Raw genomic sequence first — 13871 nt, forward strand, 5'->3', positions numbered from 1 at the left:
GTTCCTTAAGTGGGCAACTTAGAGGTGCTATGTTGTTATACAACTCTAAGCCAATAGTTAGAATTTATTGTGAAATGTTTTTGCTATTTGCTCAAAGAAATGTTATGGTTTGTAATGCAATGTTTAACTGGTTCTAAGGTTTTGGCACTGAGAAGACCTTGGGTAGGATGGGCATACCATGCAGAATACTCAACCCATTCCTCAGTTGTGTCTATCCTAATTGGTAAATCTGTTCCCTTTGTATTTGAGAGTATTAAATCAGCCCCTAAAGGTAGATATATTTTCCTGCATGGCCACATACACTCCCGGGAAGTTTTGCTAGCTAATATTTACATCCCCCCACCTTTCGATACCCGGGTAGTGCAATGTTTAGCGGACCATCTGCTTCAATACCCCCATGCCTTGGTGATAGCAGCAGGGGATTTTAACGAAGTCATTTTCCCTGAGATAGATAGACTGCTGAAACATTTAGACAGACCACCCCCAAAGCACACCAGGTTAAGCAGAATGATACAAGCACTGGAACTGCTAGATATCTGGCGAATAGCAAATCTTGCAAAAAAGCTACATTCCTGCTACACTGCTGCCCAACAAGCTCTGTTTAGGATAGATTTGGCCTTTGTAAATGCTGCTGCAGTTCCACACATTACATTTACCGGATATCTCCCTAGGGGTATCTCCGACCATGTCCCCCCTTCAAATTAAGCTCAATGCACTCCACAAGCCTGATAGACCTTGCCTCACTATAAACCCAGTGTGGTTGAATATTCTAGACAACCATAAGGAAGTAGAAACGGCTATAAAAGAATTCATGGATCTAAACTTGGAAATCCCTAGGATTTTACCTATATGGGACTCCCTTAAGATATATATTTGCAATTGCATAGCCGCAGATATAATGGCTTTTAAGAAGCAATCTAGGCTAGCGATACAAGTACTGGAGGAGCAGGTGGCTGAGTGTGACGCTTGGGTAGCTTTGTCCCCAACTCCTGATAACTTTAAACTGCTGCAAAGTATGCAAGATAAATACTCACAAGTCTACAATATCTCAGATTTCCATACCGACCTCTATTCCAGCAAATTAAATGTCTCTATGGAAGAAATAGTAACCTTCTTGCAAAAAGGGGAACTCCCTACTCTTACCCCCAGAATATAGGGAAACTTTGGAAACTGACTTAATTGTATTAGGGATACAAGAGGCAGTAGACTCCTTCCCAATGGGCAAAGCGGCTGGTTCGGATTGCCTTCCTATAGAGATTTACAAGCGCCACTCTAAAACTCTAACACCGCAGCTCCTAACTTTATATAACAAAGCCATACAGTTGGGTCAGTTACCTCAGTCCTTGTATGAGGCTGCCATAGTGCTACTTCCTAAGCCAGGAAAAGATCCCCACCTTTGTGAATCCTTTCGCCCCATCTCACTTCTCACGGCAGATTTATGCAAAGGTCTTAGCAAGGAGACTCAGTAGGGTCATTACGCAGATTGTTAACCCTGATCAGGTGGGATTCATTCCTCATAAAACTACCAGCCTTAACACGAGGAGGTTATATCTTAATCTAATGTTGAATTGTGAGAACAAAGGAGGTAGGGCCATTGCAGCGCTAGATATTGGCAAAGCTTTTGATACAGTTGAATGGCCCTACCTCTGGCAGGTGATGGAGTCTATGGGATTTGGCCCTAAATACATAAGTATGGTTCAATTGCTGTACAAAGTCCCCACAGCTTCCCTGCGACTTAACTCCCTCAACACCCCAAGCTTTTTACTATCCAGGGGAACGAGACAGGGGTGTCCTCTCTCCCCTCTGCTTTTTTTTGCATTGGCCATTGAGCCCTTTGCCCAGGTGGTGAGGCTGCATCCCCATATCAGAGGGTATGAAAGAGAGGGCCAGGTTGAAAAGATTCAATTATATGCAGACGATACACTAGTATATCTAGGGAATAGAGGTTGTTCACTGCAAGCATTGGTTGAGCTCACACAAGACTTTGGTAGAGTCTCTGGCTTAAAAACAAACACCTCCAAATCTGTGCTATTCTTGGTGGATGAGTTGCAACTGGGTGAAACGTTGATGGCATGCCCTTTGCAAGTAGTAAACTCATTTACATACTTAGGTCTACGTATAGCATTACCAATTGGAAAGTTTCAGGAATTGAACTTAGACCAGCTAATACATTGGCTCAAATTCAAAACCTGGGAGTCGTTGCCGGTGGGGCCAGCGGGTAGGGTGAAACTAATTAAAATGTTTATTCTCCCTAAGTGGCTATATACTTTTTGGCACTCGCCTATTCTTATATCCAAAAAGTTCTTTGCAGGGGTACATAGCATAATCAGTAAATTTGAATGGGTTACCTCAAGACCACTCCTGCGCCTTACATTAATGAGACCTAGGGATGAAGGGTGTATGGTGCTTCCGGATCTATATTTGTACTATATAGCTGCATAGCTTACACATTACATACCATGGGTGCAATTAGATTTATCCCCCCCCCCCCCACTGTCACAGCTTTGGTCAGTAGCGGCAAATAAACCAATTACCCCCTGGGCAGCACTGTTGATTAAAAAGCCTAAGAAGCTGCAAATGCCATTGGTGTGGCTACAGGGCAACATTCTACGCACTGCCCATAGACTGGTTGGTTACAGTAAAATAGCACCCCAAACTCCTATATGGGGTAGCCATATGTTCCCGGACTTGGCAGTGCTTTCCCCTCCTGGCAAGATCTTGAAAAAGTGTCCGTGGCGCATATGTGGGAGGCAGATCAGGCAATACCTCTACAGCAGCTTCATCAGAACAGTGACCTTCCCCTCACAAAGTGGTTAATGTACCATAGAATTGTTACAACCTTGCAGGAATTTCTTCGGCATCCTAGGCTGGCGATGGCAAATTCTCCCATTATTGATGCCCTATCGGTCAGCACCCCTAGAAAAAGAATATCAATCTTATATACACAACTATGCAAACCACAAAATGTGGACACTGAAATTAAGGCCAGAGGGGCATGGGAACTAGATGCAGGCGTAATAACGGATGACCAGTGGGAGAGGGTATTGAGCATGCCAAAGATGGTAGCCCATTCGTACAGACACAACCTTAGAGCGTATTACACGGTACAAAGACTGTTTGCCATGAAGTTGTTACCCTCTCCTATATGCCCCAGATGTGAATTGGAACCTGCCACCTTACTCCACACGCTATGGGGTTGTCATAAGGTTAAGCCATACTGGGAGGAGGTTACATTATGTTTGTTTTTAATGATACCGGATTGGGTTAAAGGGGATGCTAGAAATTGCATGTTAACAATTGACCTCAATGAAACATTGGACTTGCATACAAGGCTTTTTCTTGCCAAAGCTCTGTTCCAGGCAAGGCACCTATTAACCTTACATTGGAAGGACCTAATCCCACCTACATTTCGGGAATGGCACAAAGCTATGGTAGACCTAGCTGCACTGGAACGAGTTGGGTTGGAAAAAAGAGGGCAAATGCTCAAGTACATTCAAATATGGAGACACTGGTCTAGCCACATTGAATCGCTCGAGAGTGTCTAGCTGTGTTCTTAGCCCTTTTAGGGGGGGGTATGTTGGTATGTAGGTTTGGTCCAAGAGGTGGGAATATCTAGGCTTCAAATGCAAAGTACCGTATCAGAATTGTCATTGCTTACAAATGTAACAATGGTTCATTTTGTATTGACTTTATTGCTGTAACTCTTTAACAATGCTGTGACAAAACTTGTTCAATAAAATCTTATTTGAGCAAAAAAAAAAAGTCAACCAAACTAGAATACACAATTTGACCTTATTTATTATTAAAAGAAATCGAAAACCCAAATTGTACAATTTTCCCCCCGAATTGCTCGATTTTATATCTGGCTTTTTCCTGAAAAGCCTGAGTTTTTCGGATTTTTCCCCAAGATTGCTTTTTTCGCTAATTCCAGCGGAGACCACAGAAACTTTTCAATAGGATAGGCAGCTCTCCCACTGACTTATATACAAGCTCGGAAGGTCTGGGATGGAGGATTTTCTGATTCAGTCTTTTTGCAATTATTTTTCCACAAAAAATTCAGGCTTTATAGTAAAAAAAAAAAAAAACTTGAAATTTTTTTTAGCATTCAGACTTTAATAAATAACCCCCTCTATGTCAAAATGACTACTGCATGCGTTGATGCAAGTCCACCGCATATATTGCCTCTGTCTGCAATGGAAATACCAACTTCAAGGTGAGTAGGTGCAGGCCCGGACTGACAAAGTGCCACTGCCTTTCAATGAATCAGGCGGGCTCTAGGACTGTTCCTGCATCCTCTCTCCCACTGTGGCTCCGCCCCTCCCACTCCTCTCTGTTCTGGTGCTGCAGTGCTCTGTGCAGGCCCGCGCCATCAGGATTTAGACTTAAAGGGGGGCTGGCTGAAGCTGAAGACCGGATCTCTCTCTCTCTGCACTTTCTGTGAGTCTTTGTCACTCTCTGTCCCTCTCTCTTTAACTCTCTCTCTGCACTGCCTGCCTCTCTCTCTCTCTCTCTGCACTCTGGCACTCTCTCTGTCACTCTCTGTCCCTCTCTCTGTCTCTCACTGCACTCTGTCTCTCTCTCTCTCTGTCCCACTCTCCGTCTCTCTCTCTGCACTCTCTGGCTCCCTCTCTGCACGCTCTGTCACTCTCTCTCTCTCTGCACTTTCTGTAAGTCTTTGTCTCTCTGCCCCTCTCTCTGAATTACACTTAAAGGAGAACCAAACCCGAAATAGAAAAAACCCTACTCCCCCCCAGCCTATCTGCCCCCCCCGGGCAAATGCCCCTAATTTTTTACTTACCCCTCCGTGCAGATCTGGCCATGGGAGTTTATGGCAACCATCTTCTTTTTTTGGTCTTCTTCGGAATAAGACTGGCTTTTTCATTTTTCGGCGCATTTATAGTAAATTTCCGGTGACGAACGACTGCATATGCGCTGGAAGTTACGAAAATTTTTCGTGACTTTTGGTGCATGCGCAGTTGTTCGGGACTGGAAACTTACTACAACTGCGCATGCGCCAAAACTTCCGAACGCTACCGAAAAAAGAAGATGGCGCCCGTGAACTGCATGGAGGGGTAAGTAAAAAATTAGGGGCATTTGCCCAGGGGGGCAGGTAGGCTGGAGGGAGCGGGGTCTACCCAGGGTAGTGTTTTTTCGGGTTTAGTTCTCCTTAAAGTGAGAAAGGCAGCTCTTTATGCACATACATTTTTTGCAGTTTTACCCCAATATATGAGTGGATGTGTACAAGCGTATTTACATGTGGGCTGCTTTGGGGGTAAAAAGCAGCCTAGGCAAAAAAAAATCAGTCTGTCCCTGAGTAGGTGTACTCGCTCTGCAGCTGCTATGGCTGCTACCTGTATATACAGGGCAAGGTGCAAAAAACACAGCAAGTCGTAAATGAGGCCTAATGTCTTTTATAAAGAGGAAGGCTTCTATATAGAACTAAAACAGACGCCAAAGTTGGACGATCCTCCCACTATGTGCGCACTGTTACCGGCTGCTCTGTAAAGAAGTTATTCACGGGGCACTGAGACCGATAAAGTTCGGATTTATGCTGAGACAAGCTTTATGCCTCCCAGGACAAGGTTAAGCCCTTTATTTTATGCTGAGACAAGATTTATGCTGGGAGTGGGACACGATGAATGCCTCTGTTTAAAGAAGTTAAACAAAAGTGGGAGTGCTGTGGCAGAATGGGATCACACTGATGATGGTTATGGGGAAAGATTTATATTTCCAGGGGTAAGATTAGGATAGTAAAGTATGTATATATTTATTTCATGGCTGTGAAAAGAGAATAAATACAGGAAAGAAAAGTAGCAAAGTATTTTAAGAACATAGTAAAAGAAAACCCCTGTCAGGCAAAAATTTAAAAACAGAAAAGTGGGGTGCCAGGCTGCTAGCAAAAGAACAGCAAGAGGTAGAACAATATGTTAAAAAGTTAAGAAATGGTGGAAGAAAGAAACACAAACAGAGAAATAGTAGAGGAGCAGGATCACAAACTGATGTATAAGAAAATAAAAGAGAAAGAAAAGCAGAACAGGGGAAAAAAAAGGTTAGTAGTACAGGTATGGGATCCCTTCTCCAGAAACCCGTTATCCAGAAAGCTCAGAATTACGAAATGGCCATCTCCTATATACTCCATTTTATCCAAATTTTTTAAAAAATATTTCCCTTTTCTGTGTAATAATAAAAGTCGCTTGTACTTGATCCCAACTAAGATATAATTAATCCTTATTGGAGGCAAACCCAGCCTATTGGGTTTATTTAATGTTTACATGATTTTCTAGTAGAATTCAGCTATGAATATCCAAATTATAGAAAGATCCGTTATCCAGAAAACCCCAAGTTCCAAGCATTCTGGATAGCAGGTCCCATACTTGTATCTTGCTTTTACAAAACTTATGTTTATATGCACGTATAATAACTTTGCACTGGGTGACTTCTGGTCATAGCAAATGTGCTTGATTCATTTAGTGTCAGCTGTTTGTGTTGTCTTGTGGTTCCAGTCACAGTATAATACACACTGTATCTCACCTTTATGCACAATTTAATGTATGTGGGGTGTGGCTATTCACTGTTGCTAATTGTATATGATACTGTTCTTGGGGTGCCAGTTTTTTACCTATTAGTGTCTTCTCTGCATCATATATTTCTGTCATGTCAGGGCTTAATGCCTCTATTTGTTATATACTGCAATGAGTTCTGGCATGCCTAGTGATTAATGTGATTATTGGCATTTCTTGGGTTAATTACATCCATTTTCTATTGTGGTTGCTAGCATTTCTGGTGTTAAAGCTGATAATTTTCTACAGTGACTACTAGCATAATGGATCACTATTTGAGTTGCAAATAGCTGTGGTGATGCTGCACTAGTGAATCTAACACAGTCCAACAGCAATCAACATGTCACATTTAAACCAAAAAGGGATGTATGTAAAAATAAAGGCATTGATTATAAAATGTTTTCCAGGTTAGCGTTAATGTGACCTGTTGCTTGCTGTTGGACTAAGTTGTTGTATTGTTAATAAACATGGAAATAGTAAAATGTTTTTTAAAGTGGCCGAAACAAGAAAGTATTGGTGGGTGTGGCTTATTATGATGGTGGGCGTGGCTTGTTGGTGGGCGTGGCTTAAAACAATTATACCATCCCTCTGCTTTTTTGATCCCAATTCAAGCGCTGGATATGTAATATTTATAAATCTGAAGGCTTCTATATAGAACTAAATTTAGATGTGTAATATTTATAAATCTGAAGGCTTCTATATAGAACTAAATTAAGGTGTGTAATATTTATAAAGAGGAAGGCTTTTATGTAGAACTAAATTAAGGTGTGTAATATTTATAAAGAGGAAGGCTTCTATATAGAACTAAATTAAGATGTGTAATATTTATAAAGAGGAAGCCATCTATATAGAACTAAATTTAGATGTGTAATATTTATAAATCTGAAGGCTTCTATATAGAACTAAATTAAGATGTGTAATATTTATAAAGAGGAAGGATTCTATGTAGAACTAAATTAAGATATGTAATATTTATAAAGAGGAAGGCTTCTATATAGAACTAAATTTAGATGTGTAATATTTATAAATCTGAAGGCTTCTATATAGAACTAAATTAAGATGTGTAATATTTAACATTGTCTTTTACCCAGGTAATGTCAAACAGAACCCCTGCTTTCAGAAGGTGCCTCAGGATGGTGAGTATGGGATGTTGCCGTGGCAGATGGGTAATGCCCAGGGTTGAGAGAGTTAATATTCATTATGGGAATGACCTTTGAAATGCTCCTTTATGATCTCTGTTCTCTTCAGGAACCACACTGAAATCTATCAACGACTTTCTGTTTCACAGTCAGATCGACAACATCAATTTGTTCAAGGTAACGCAGTCAGTCATTGGTTGGGAGGAGGAGGAGGCTGGTAATGAGCAGTCAGGTCATTCTTTTCTGGAATTCACACTTGTGCAGGGTTTCAGGGAAACCCATGCAACCTATTTGCCTGTATCCTTGCTTCATGCCACAGAAGAGCTTAGGGACCTTCTCACAATATACAATATGTATCTCATATAAAAAATATACAAGGATGATTGGGTCTTAACTCAGTTTCAGATTAAAAGACACCTCTACATTCTGCATAATAATTTGATAATCAGCCCTGTAGAATCAGCTTCTATGACAGATGTGACCTCACTTTCTGAAGTTTGGGTTTGGTACTTGTATTTCAATTCTTTCACTTCTTTGATAATCCTTTGCTTTTATACATAGGTCCAACGATACTGCATGAAAAGCATGATTAGTAGGAAGGTGAGTAACAAACACAGAGATTCTTGCTTATTGGACAGGCTGTTTCGGGAATAAATTGCATTTTAGCGTCTGCATTGTTTATGTATTTCAGAATGTTGGCAATTATTATGCAGGGCCCTCAAGGAGGGACAGCCATTCATTATGCTTTGCATTGGGCATCTCTTTTAGTGCCCCAGATAATAAATATGGAAAGAAACATTTTCACTTGGTGTAAAAATAGCCCCAACAGGATGGCGGTGACCTATTTGATTCCTCATAATTCCTTGAGTCTTGTAGGTACAGTACAATACAGTACAGGTACAGGCACAGCATGCTTAAACACTCATGTGTGTTCAAGAGGGTGCTCCCACTCATGAGATACACTTTTTGTTCAGCTTTTTGGATTCGTGGAAAAATTTAAAGGGACAGAAACTTGTCTTTCGATCAAAGAGAGACAAAAAGCAGGAGGCCTTCAGCAGTTTCTGCAGGATCTCAACCAAAAGTCACGGCATGCAGGTAAATAAAGAATACTGAAAGAATAATTATAAGAATTCCCACAGTTCTTGTACTCTGGCCCTTACTAGAGGCAGAAGCACAGTAGGATTCATTTACTATGTGAAGGGAAATGTGCTTCCCCCTACTTATACCTTAAAGGACAAGGAAAGGCAAAAAAATAAAATGCCATTTCTACTTTCTTTAATGAAAAAGAAACCTATCTCCAATATACTTTAATTAAAAAATGTGTACCGTTTTTATAAGAAACCTGACTGTGCAGAAATTCTCCCTTCATTTACTGCTGTGGATAGGAATTGTCAGACGTTCCCTAACTGCTGAGCAGGGAAACAATCATACTTATGAACAGCAGGGGGAGCCCCCGCCTTACTTACCAGCCATGCAGAATTCAAGCAGCTTTGTTTATGACGATCCCTAAACAGCCCAGACCACACTGAGCATGTGCAGGGTCAGGCAAAGATGTTTAATAAAGTTACAAGATGACAGCCCCCTGTGGCCAACTTTGAAAGCATAAATCATTTGTTTGATTAGGCTTTGTGGTGCAGTAAGTTCATGCTTATGTTTAGTATACAAAATACGGCATTTGTAGCCGTATTCTATTTTAGACTTTCCTTGTCCTTTAACCTCTGTGTTATTTAGACCCAAAAGTGTGGGCTCAGGGCGCAAAAGAAATTTGCATTTACCACCCGTCCTACTGCAAGCTGCAAGGACAAAGCTGTCTTCCACTGCTGCACTCACACCAAGGGCCTTTTTTAAGCAGTGGAAATTGACATGTCTGATCCTTTTATAGCGTTTCATAAAAGCCCGTATTTATATGTTGCTTTTCACCTTCTAGCTGATGCACCTGTGGGGGTCCTCGAAGATGCAGAGATTGGGCAACCTCGAACAGCGTCTCCCCTCATGCAGATTGAAGGATTCCTCTCTGCGCTAACCAATGCCAACCAGGATGGCAGAGTCATCTTACAGCTGCAAGGTATGCACTACCCCTGCATCAGTGCAGATTGGTAAAGATTGTGCAGCTGGAATGCTCCCTCACATAAGAACATAAATACTTGCAATTCTGTATTGTAATGTGTTCAGGCTTTTCAAGTCCCCCCCCCCCAATGTAATCAATTGTACTCATAGTAACATAGTAACATAGTAAGTAAGGTTGAAAAAAGACACGTCCATCGAGTTCAACCTTTTTTTTTTTTTTTTTGTTTATTAACTACCTATCTGCCAGTTGATCCAGAGGAAGGCAAAAAACCCATCTGAAGCCGCTCCAATTTGCCTTAGAGGGGGGAAAAATTCCTTCCTGACTCCAAAATGGCAATCGGACTAGTCCCTGGATCAACTTGGACTATGAGCTATTTCCCATAACCCTGTATTCCCTTACTTGCTAAAAAGCCATCCAACCCCTTCTTAAAGCTATCTAATGTATCAGCCTGTACAACTGATTCAGGGAGAGAATTCCACATCTTCACAGCTCTCACTGTAAAAAACCCCTTCCGAATATTTAGGCGGAACCTCTTTTCTTCTAATCGGAATGGGTGACCTCGTGTCAGCTGGAAAGACCTACTGGTAAATAAAGCATTAGAGAGATTGTTATATGATCCCCTTATATATTTATACATAGTCATCATATCACCCCTTAAGCGCCTCTTCTCCAGCGTGAACATCCCCAATTTGGCCAGTCTTTCCTCATAGCTAAGATTTTCAATACCTTTTACCAGCTTAGTTGCCCTTCTCTGTACCCTCTCTAATACAATAATGTCCTGTTTGAGTGATGGAGACCAAAACTGTACGGCATATTCTAGATGGGGCCTTACAAGTGCTCTATACAGTGGAAGAATGACCCCCTCCTCCCGTGACTCTATGCCCCTTTTAATACAGCTCAAGACCTTATTTGCCCTTGATGCTGCTGACTGGCATTGCTTGCTACAGCCAAGTTTATCATCTACAAGGACTCCAAGGTCCTTTTCCATAATGGATTTGCCTAGTGCAGTCCCATTAAGGGTATAAGTGGCTTGGATATTTTTACATCCCGGGTGCATGACTTTACATTTATCAACATTGAATCTCATTTGCCACTTAGCTGCCCAGATTGCCAGTTTGTCAAGATCCTGTTGCAAGGATGCCACATCCTGGATGGAATTAATTGGGCTGGATAATTTTGTGTCATCTGCAAACACTGATACATTACTTACAACACCCTCCCCTAAGTCATTAATGAACAAGTTAAATAAAAGTGGACCCAATACTGAGCCCTGGGGACCCCACTAAGAACCTTACTCCAAGTAGAGAATGTCCCATTAACAACCACCCTCTGTACCCGATCCTGTAGCCAGTTTCCTATCCATGTGCAAACGACTTCATTAAGCCCAACAGACCTTAGTTTAGAAAGCAGTCGTTTGTGGGGCACAGTATCAAACGCTTTGGCAAAATCCAAATAGATCACATCTACTGCCCCCCCACTATCCAGAATCTTACTTACCACATCATAAAATGCAATCAAATTCGTCTGACATGACCTATCCTTCATAAAGCCATGCTGATTGTTGCTCATAATGCCATTCATTAGGACAAAATTTTGTATGTGATCCCTTAACAAGCCTTCAAATAATTTGCCCACCACAGATGTCAAGCTTACTGGCCTATAATTGCCAGGCTGAGATCGTAATCCCTTTTTAAATATTGGAATAACATCAGCTTTTCTCCAATCCATAGGCACCATACCAGATGACAGTGAATCTGAGAAAATCAGAAATAAGGGCTGGTCTAAAACTGAACTAAGCTCTCTTAGAACCCGGGGGTGTATGCCATCAGGCCCTGGAGCCTTGTTTACATTAATTTGTATTAAAGCTTTTTGAATCATATCCTGAGTCAGCCACTGACTAGATTGAGCTGAACCATTCGTGCAGTTATTAAGTGAGCCTGTGAACCCAGACTCCTCTATTGTATACACTGAAGAAAAGAACTCTTTCTTCTTATGTTTTTATATGCCAGTATACAGAATATATATATATATATTTCTCTGTCGTCTTAGGGGGGACACAAGGAACGATGGGGTTAAGCTCCATCCTCCGGAGGCAGGACACTTGAATATTAATTAAAGGGGGCATGGCCAGTGTGGCTTAACTCTGCAGTTTTTCAAGTGTCCTGCTACCTGGAGGACTGACATCTCAAAGAACCCTATAAGCAAACCAAAACTTTTTCTATAATTATTTAATAAAACATCTTGAACAAGATCATCTAATGTTCCTAAGGTTTTCACACAGGGGTGCTTCACCAATGAGGCGTGTTGAGGCTGTCGCCTCAGGCGGCAGCACCCCACTAGGTACCAGGGGCAGCAAAAATGCTGCTCCTGGTACTTTAAGAGCGAATTTCCGGGGGAGGGGGGCAGCAGCAGCCAGGATCGCCCCTGTTGTCACATGTATGTATCTACATATGTCTGTGTATAAAAGATAACAGATACCATATATACTAGAGCATAAGCCGAGTTTTTCAGCATCCAAAATGTACTGAAAAAGTCTACCTCGGCTTATACTCGGGTCAGCGGGCAGTAGCTCAGATTGCAGTCACTTTTAATCATTCCTATACCAACAGTTCCCTTGGGGAGAGACTGCAATATCCCACAATGCCCTCTGTTGGTTATATGAAAGAATAACAGTGCGCCCTCTGTTGGTTATATGAAAGAATAACAGTGACTGCAATATCACACAGCGCCATCTGTTGGTTATATGAAAGAATAACAGTGCGCCCTCTGTTGGTTATATGAAAGAATAACAGTGACTGCAGTATCACACAGCGCCCTCTGTTGGTTATATGAAAGAATAACAGTGCGCCCTCTGTTGGTTATATGAAAGAATAACAGTGACTGCAATATCACACAGCGCCCTCTGTTGGTTGTATGAAGGATTAACAGTGATGGCAATATCACACAGCACCCTCTGTTGGTTGTATGAAGGATTAACAGTGATGGCAATATCACACAGCGCCCTCTGTTGGTTGTATGAAGGATTAACAGTGATGACAATATCACACAGTGCCCTCTGTTGGTTGTATGAAGGATTAACAGTGATGGCAATATCACACAGCACCCTCTGTTGGTTGTATGAAGGATTAACAGTGATGACAATATCACACAGCGCCCTCTGTTGGTTGTATGAAGGATTAACAGTGATGGCAATATCACACAGCGCCCTCTGTTGGTTGTATGAAGGATTAACAGTGATGACAATATCACACACTGCCCTCTTTTGGTTGTATGAAGGATTAACAGTGATGGCAATATCACACAGCGCCCTCTGTTGGTTGTATGAAGGATTAACAGTGATGACAATATCACACAGCACCCTCTGCACATGGTAGTGGGACAGTGGCACAATGCACACAGTAATTTGTTTGGCAATTCTCTGTCACCATCAACTTTGCAAAGAAGTCCGGTTGATCGCTGGGGGGGTCTCTTTGGCGGAATGTGCGCTGCTGGGAGACAGGGCTGTAGTTGTGTCTAGGCTTATACTAGAGTCAATAAGTTTTCCCAGTTTTCGTAGGTAAAATTGGGTACCTCGGCTTATACTCGTATCGGCTTATACTCGAGTATATACGGTACATTGCTACATCCATAGATAATAAGAGTGTCTTCTGTTGGCCAAACTTTTTATTCCTTTGCCTTTTTCCAGGTACTGTGGCTCAGAGCAGCCTGAAGTTCCTAATGCTGAATCCAGCAGTGCATTTTGCTGAGGTCCTCAAAGAGTGTCGATCTGTCATCATTGCGGGAGGAACCATGCAGCCGGTAAAGAGGGGGGACAGAGCTCCACATGCTGTAAAGTTCAGGCACATATCAGTTTCAAACACCAGTGGAAACCCACCATAACTTGACCATTCTGGAATTGACTATAATGACTATACTCATGACACTGGTGGTAGAGGCAGAGTTTAACATAAAAAAGTGCTAAACTATTACAGTTATAGTTAACTATACCTATTATAGCTAATAGCCGATATCTTGGCTAGATTTGCGTGTGAAGTCTGAGAATTTCATTTGATCAGTTAGAGAGCAGTGGTTGTGGATGATATAGCATAGACAAGTTTAACAGTA

General features: G+C 41.7%; 1 protein-coding gene across 3 annotated transcripts in view; it reads left to right on the forward strand.

Annotated features, from left to right (window-relative positions):
- ddx11.L (DEAD/H-box helicase 11 L homeolog) overlaps positions 1 to 13871 on the forward strand; it is a 62157-nt gene that overhangs the window by 30350 nt on the left and 17936 nt on the right. For all 3 annotated transcript variants that reach the window (XM_018251919.2, XM_018251920.2, XM_018251918.2), the window contains exons 13-18: positions 7652 to 7696; positions 7809 to 7876; positions 8261 to 8299; positions 8674 to 8794; positions 9627 to 9764; positions 13453 to 13565. In XM_018251919.2, coding sequence (XP_018107408.1) covers positions 7652 to 7696; positions 7809 to 7876; positions 8261 to 8299; positions 8674 to 8794; positions 9627 to 9764; positions 13453 to 13565 — 524 coding nt within the window. The remainder of the gene's footprint in view (positions 1 to 7651; positions 7697 to 7808; positions 7877 to 8260; positions 8300 to 8673; positions 8795 to 9626; positions 9765 to 13452; positions 13566 to 13871) is intronic.

The sequence above is a fragment of the Xenopus laevis genome, chromosome 3L (genome assembly GCF_017654675.1).
Source record: "Xenopus laevis strain J_2021 chromosome 3L, Xenopus_laevis_v10.1, whole genome shotgun sequence".
Classification (NCBI taxonomy): Eukaryota; Metazoa; Chordata; class Amphibia; order Anura; family Pipidae; genus Xenopus; species Xenopus laevis.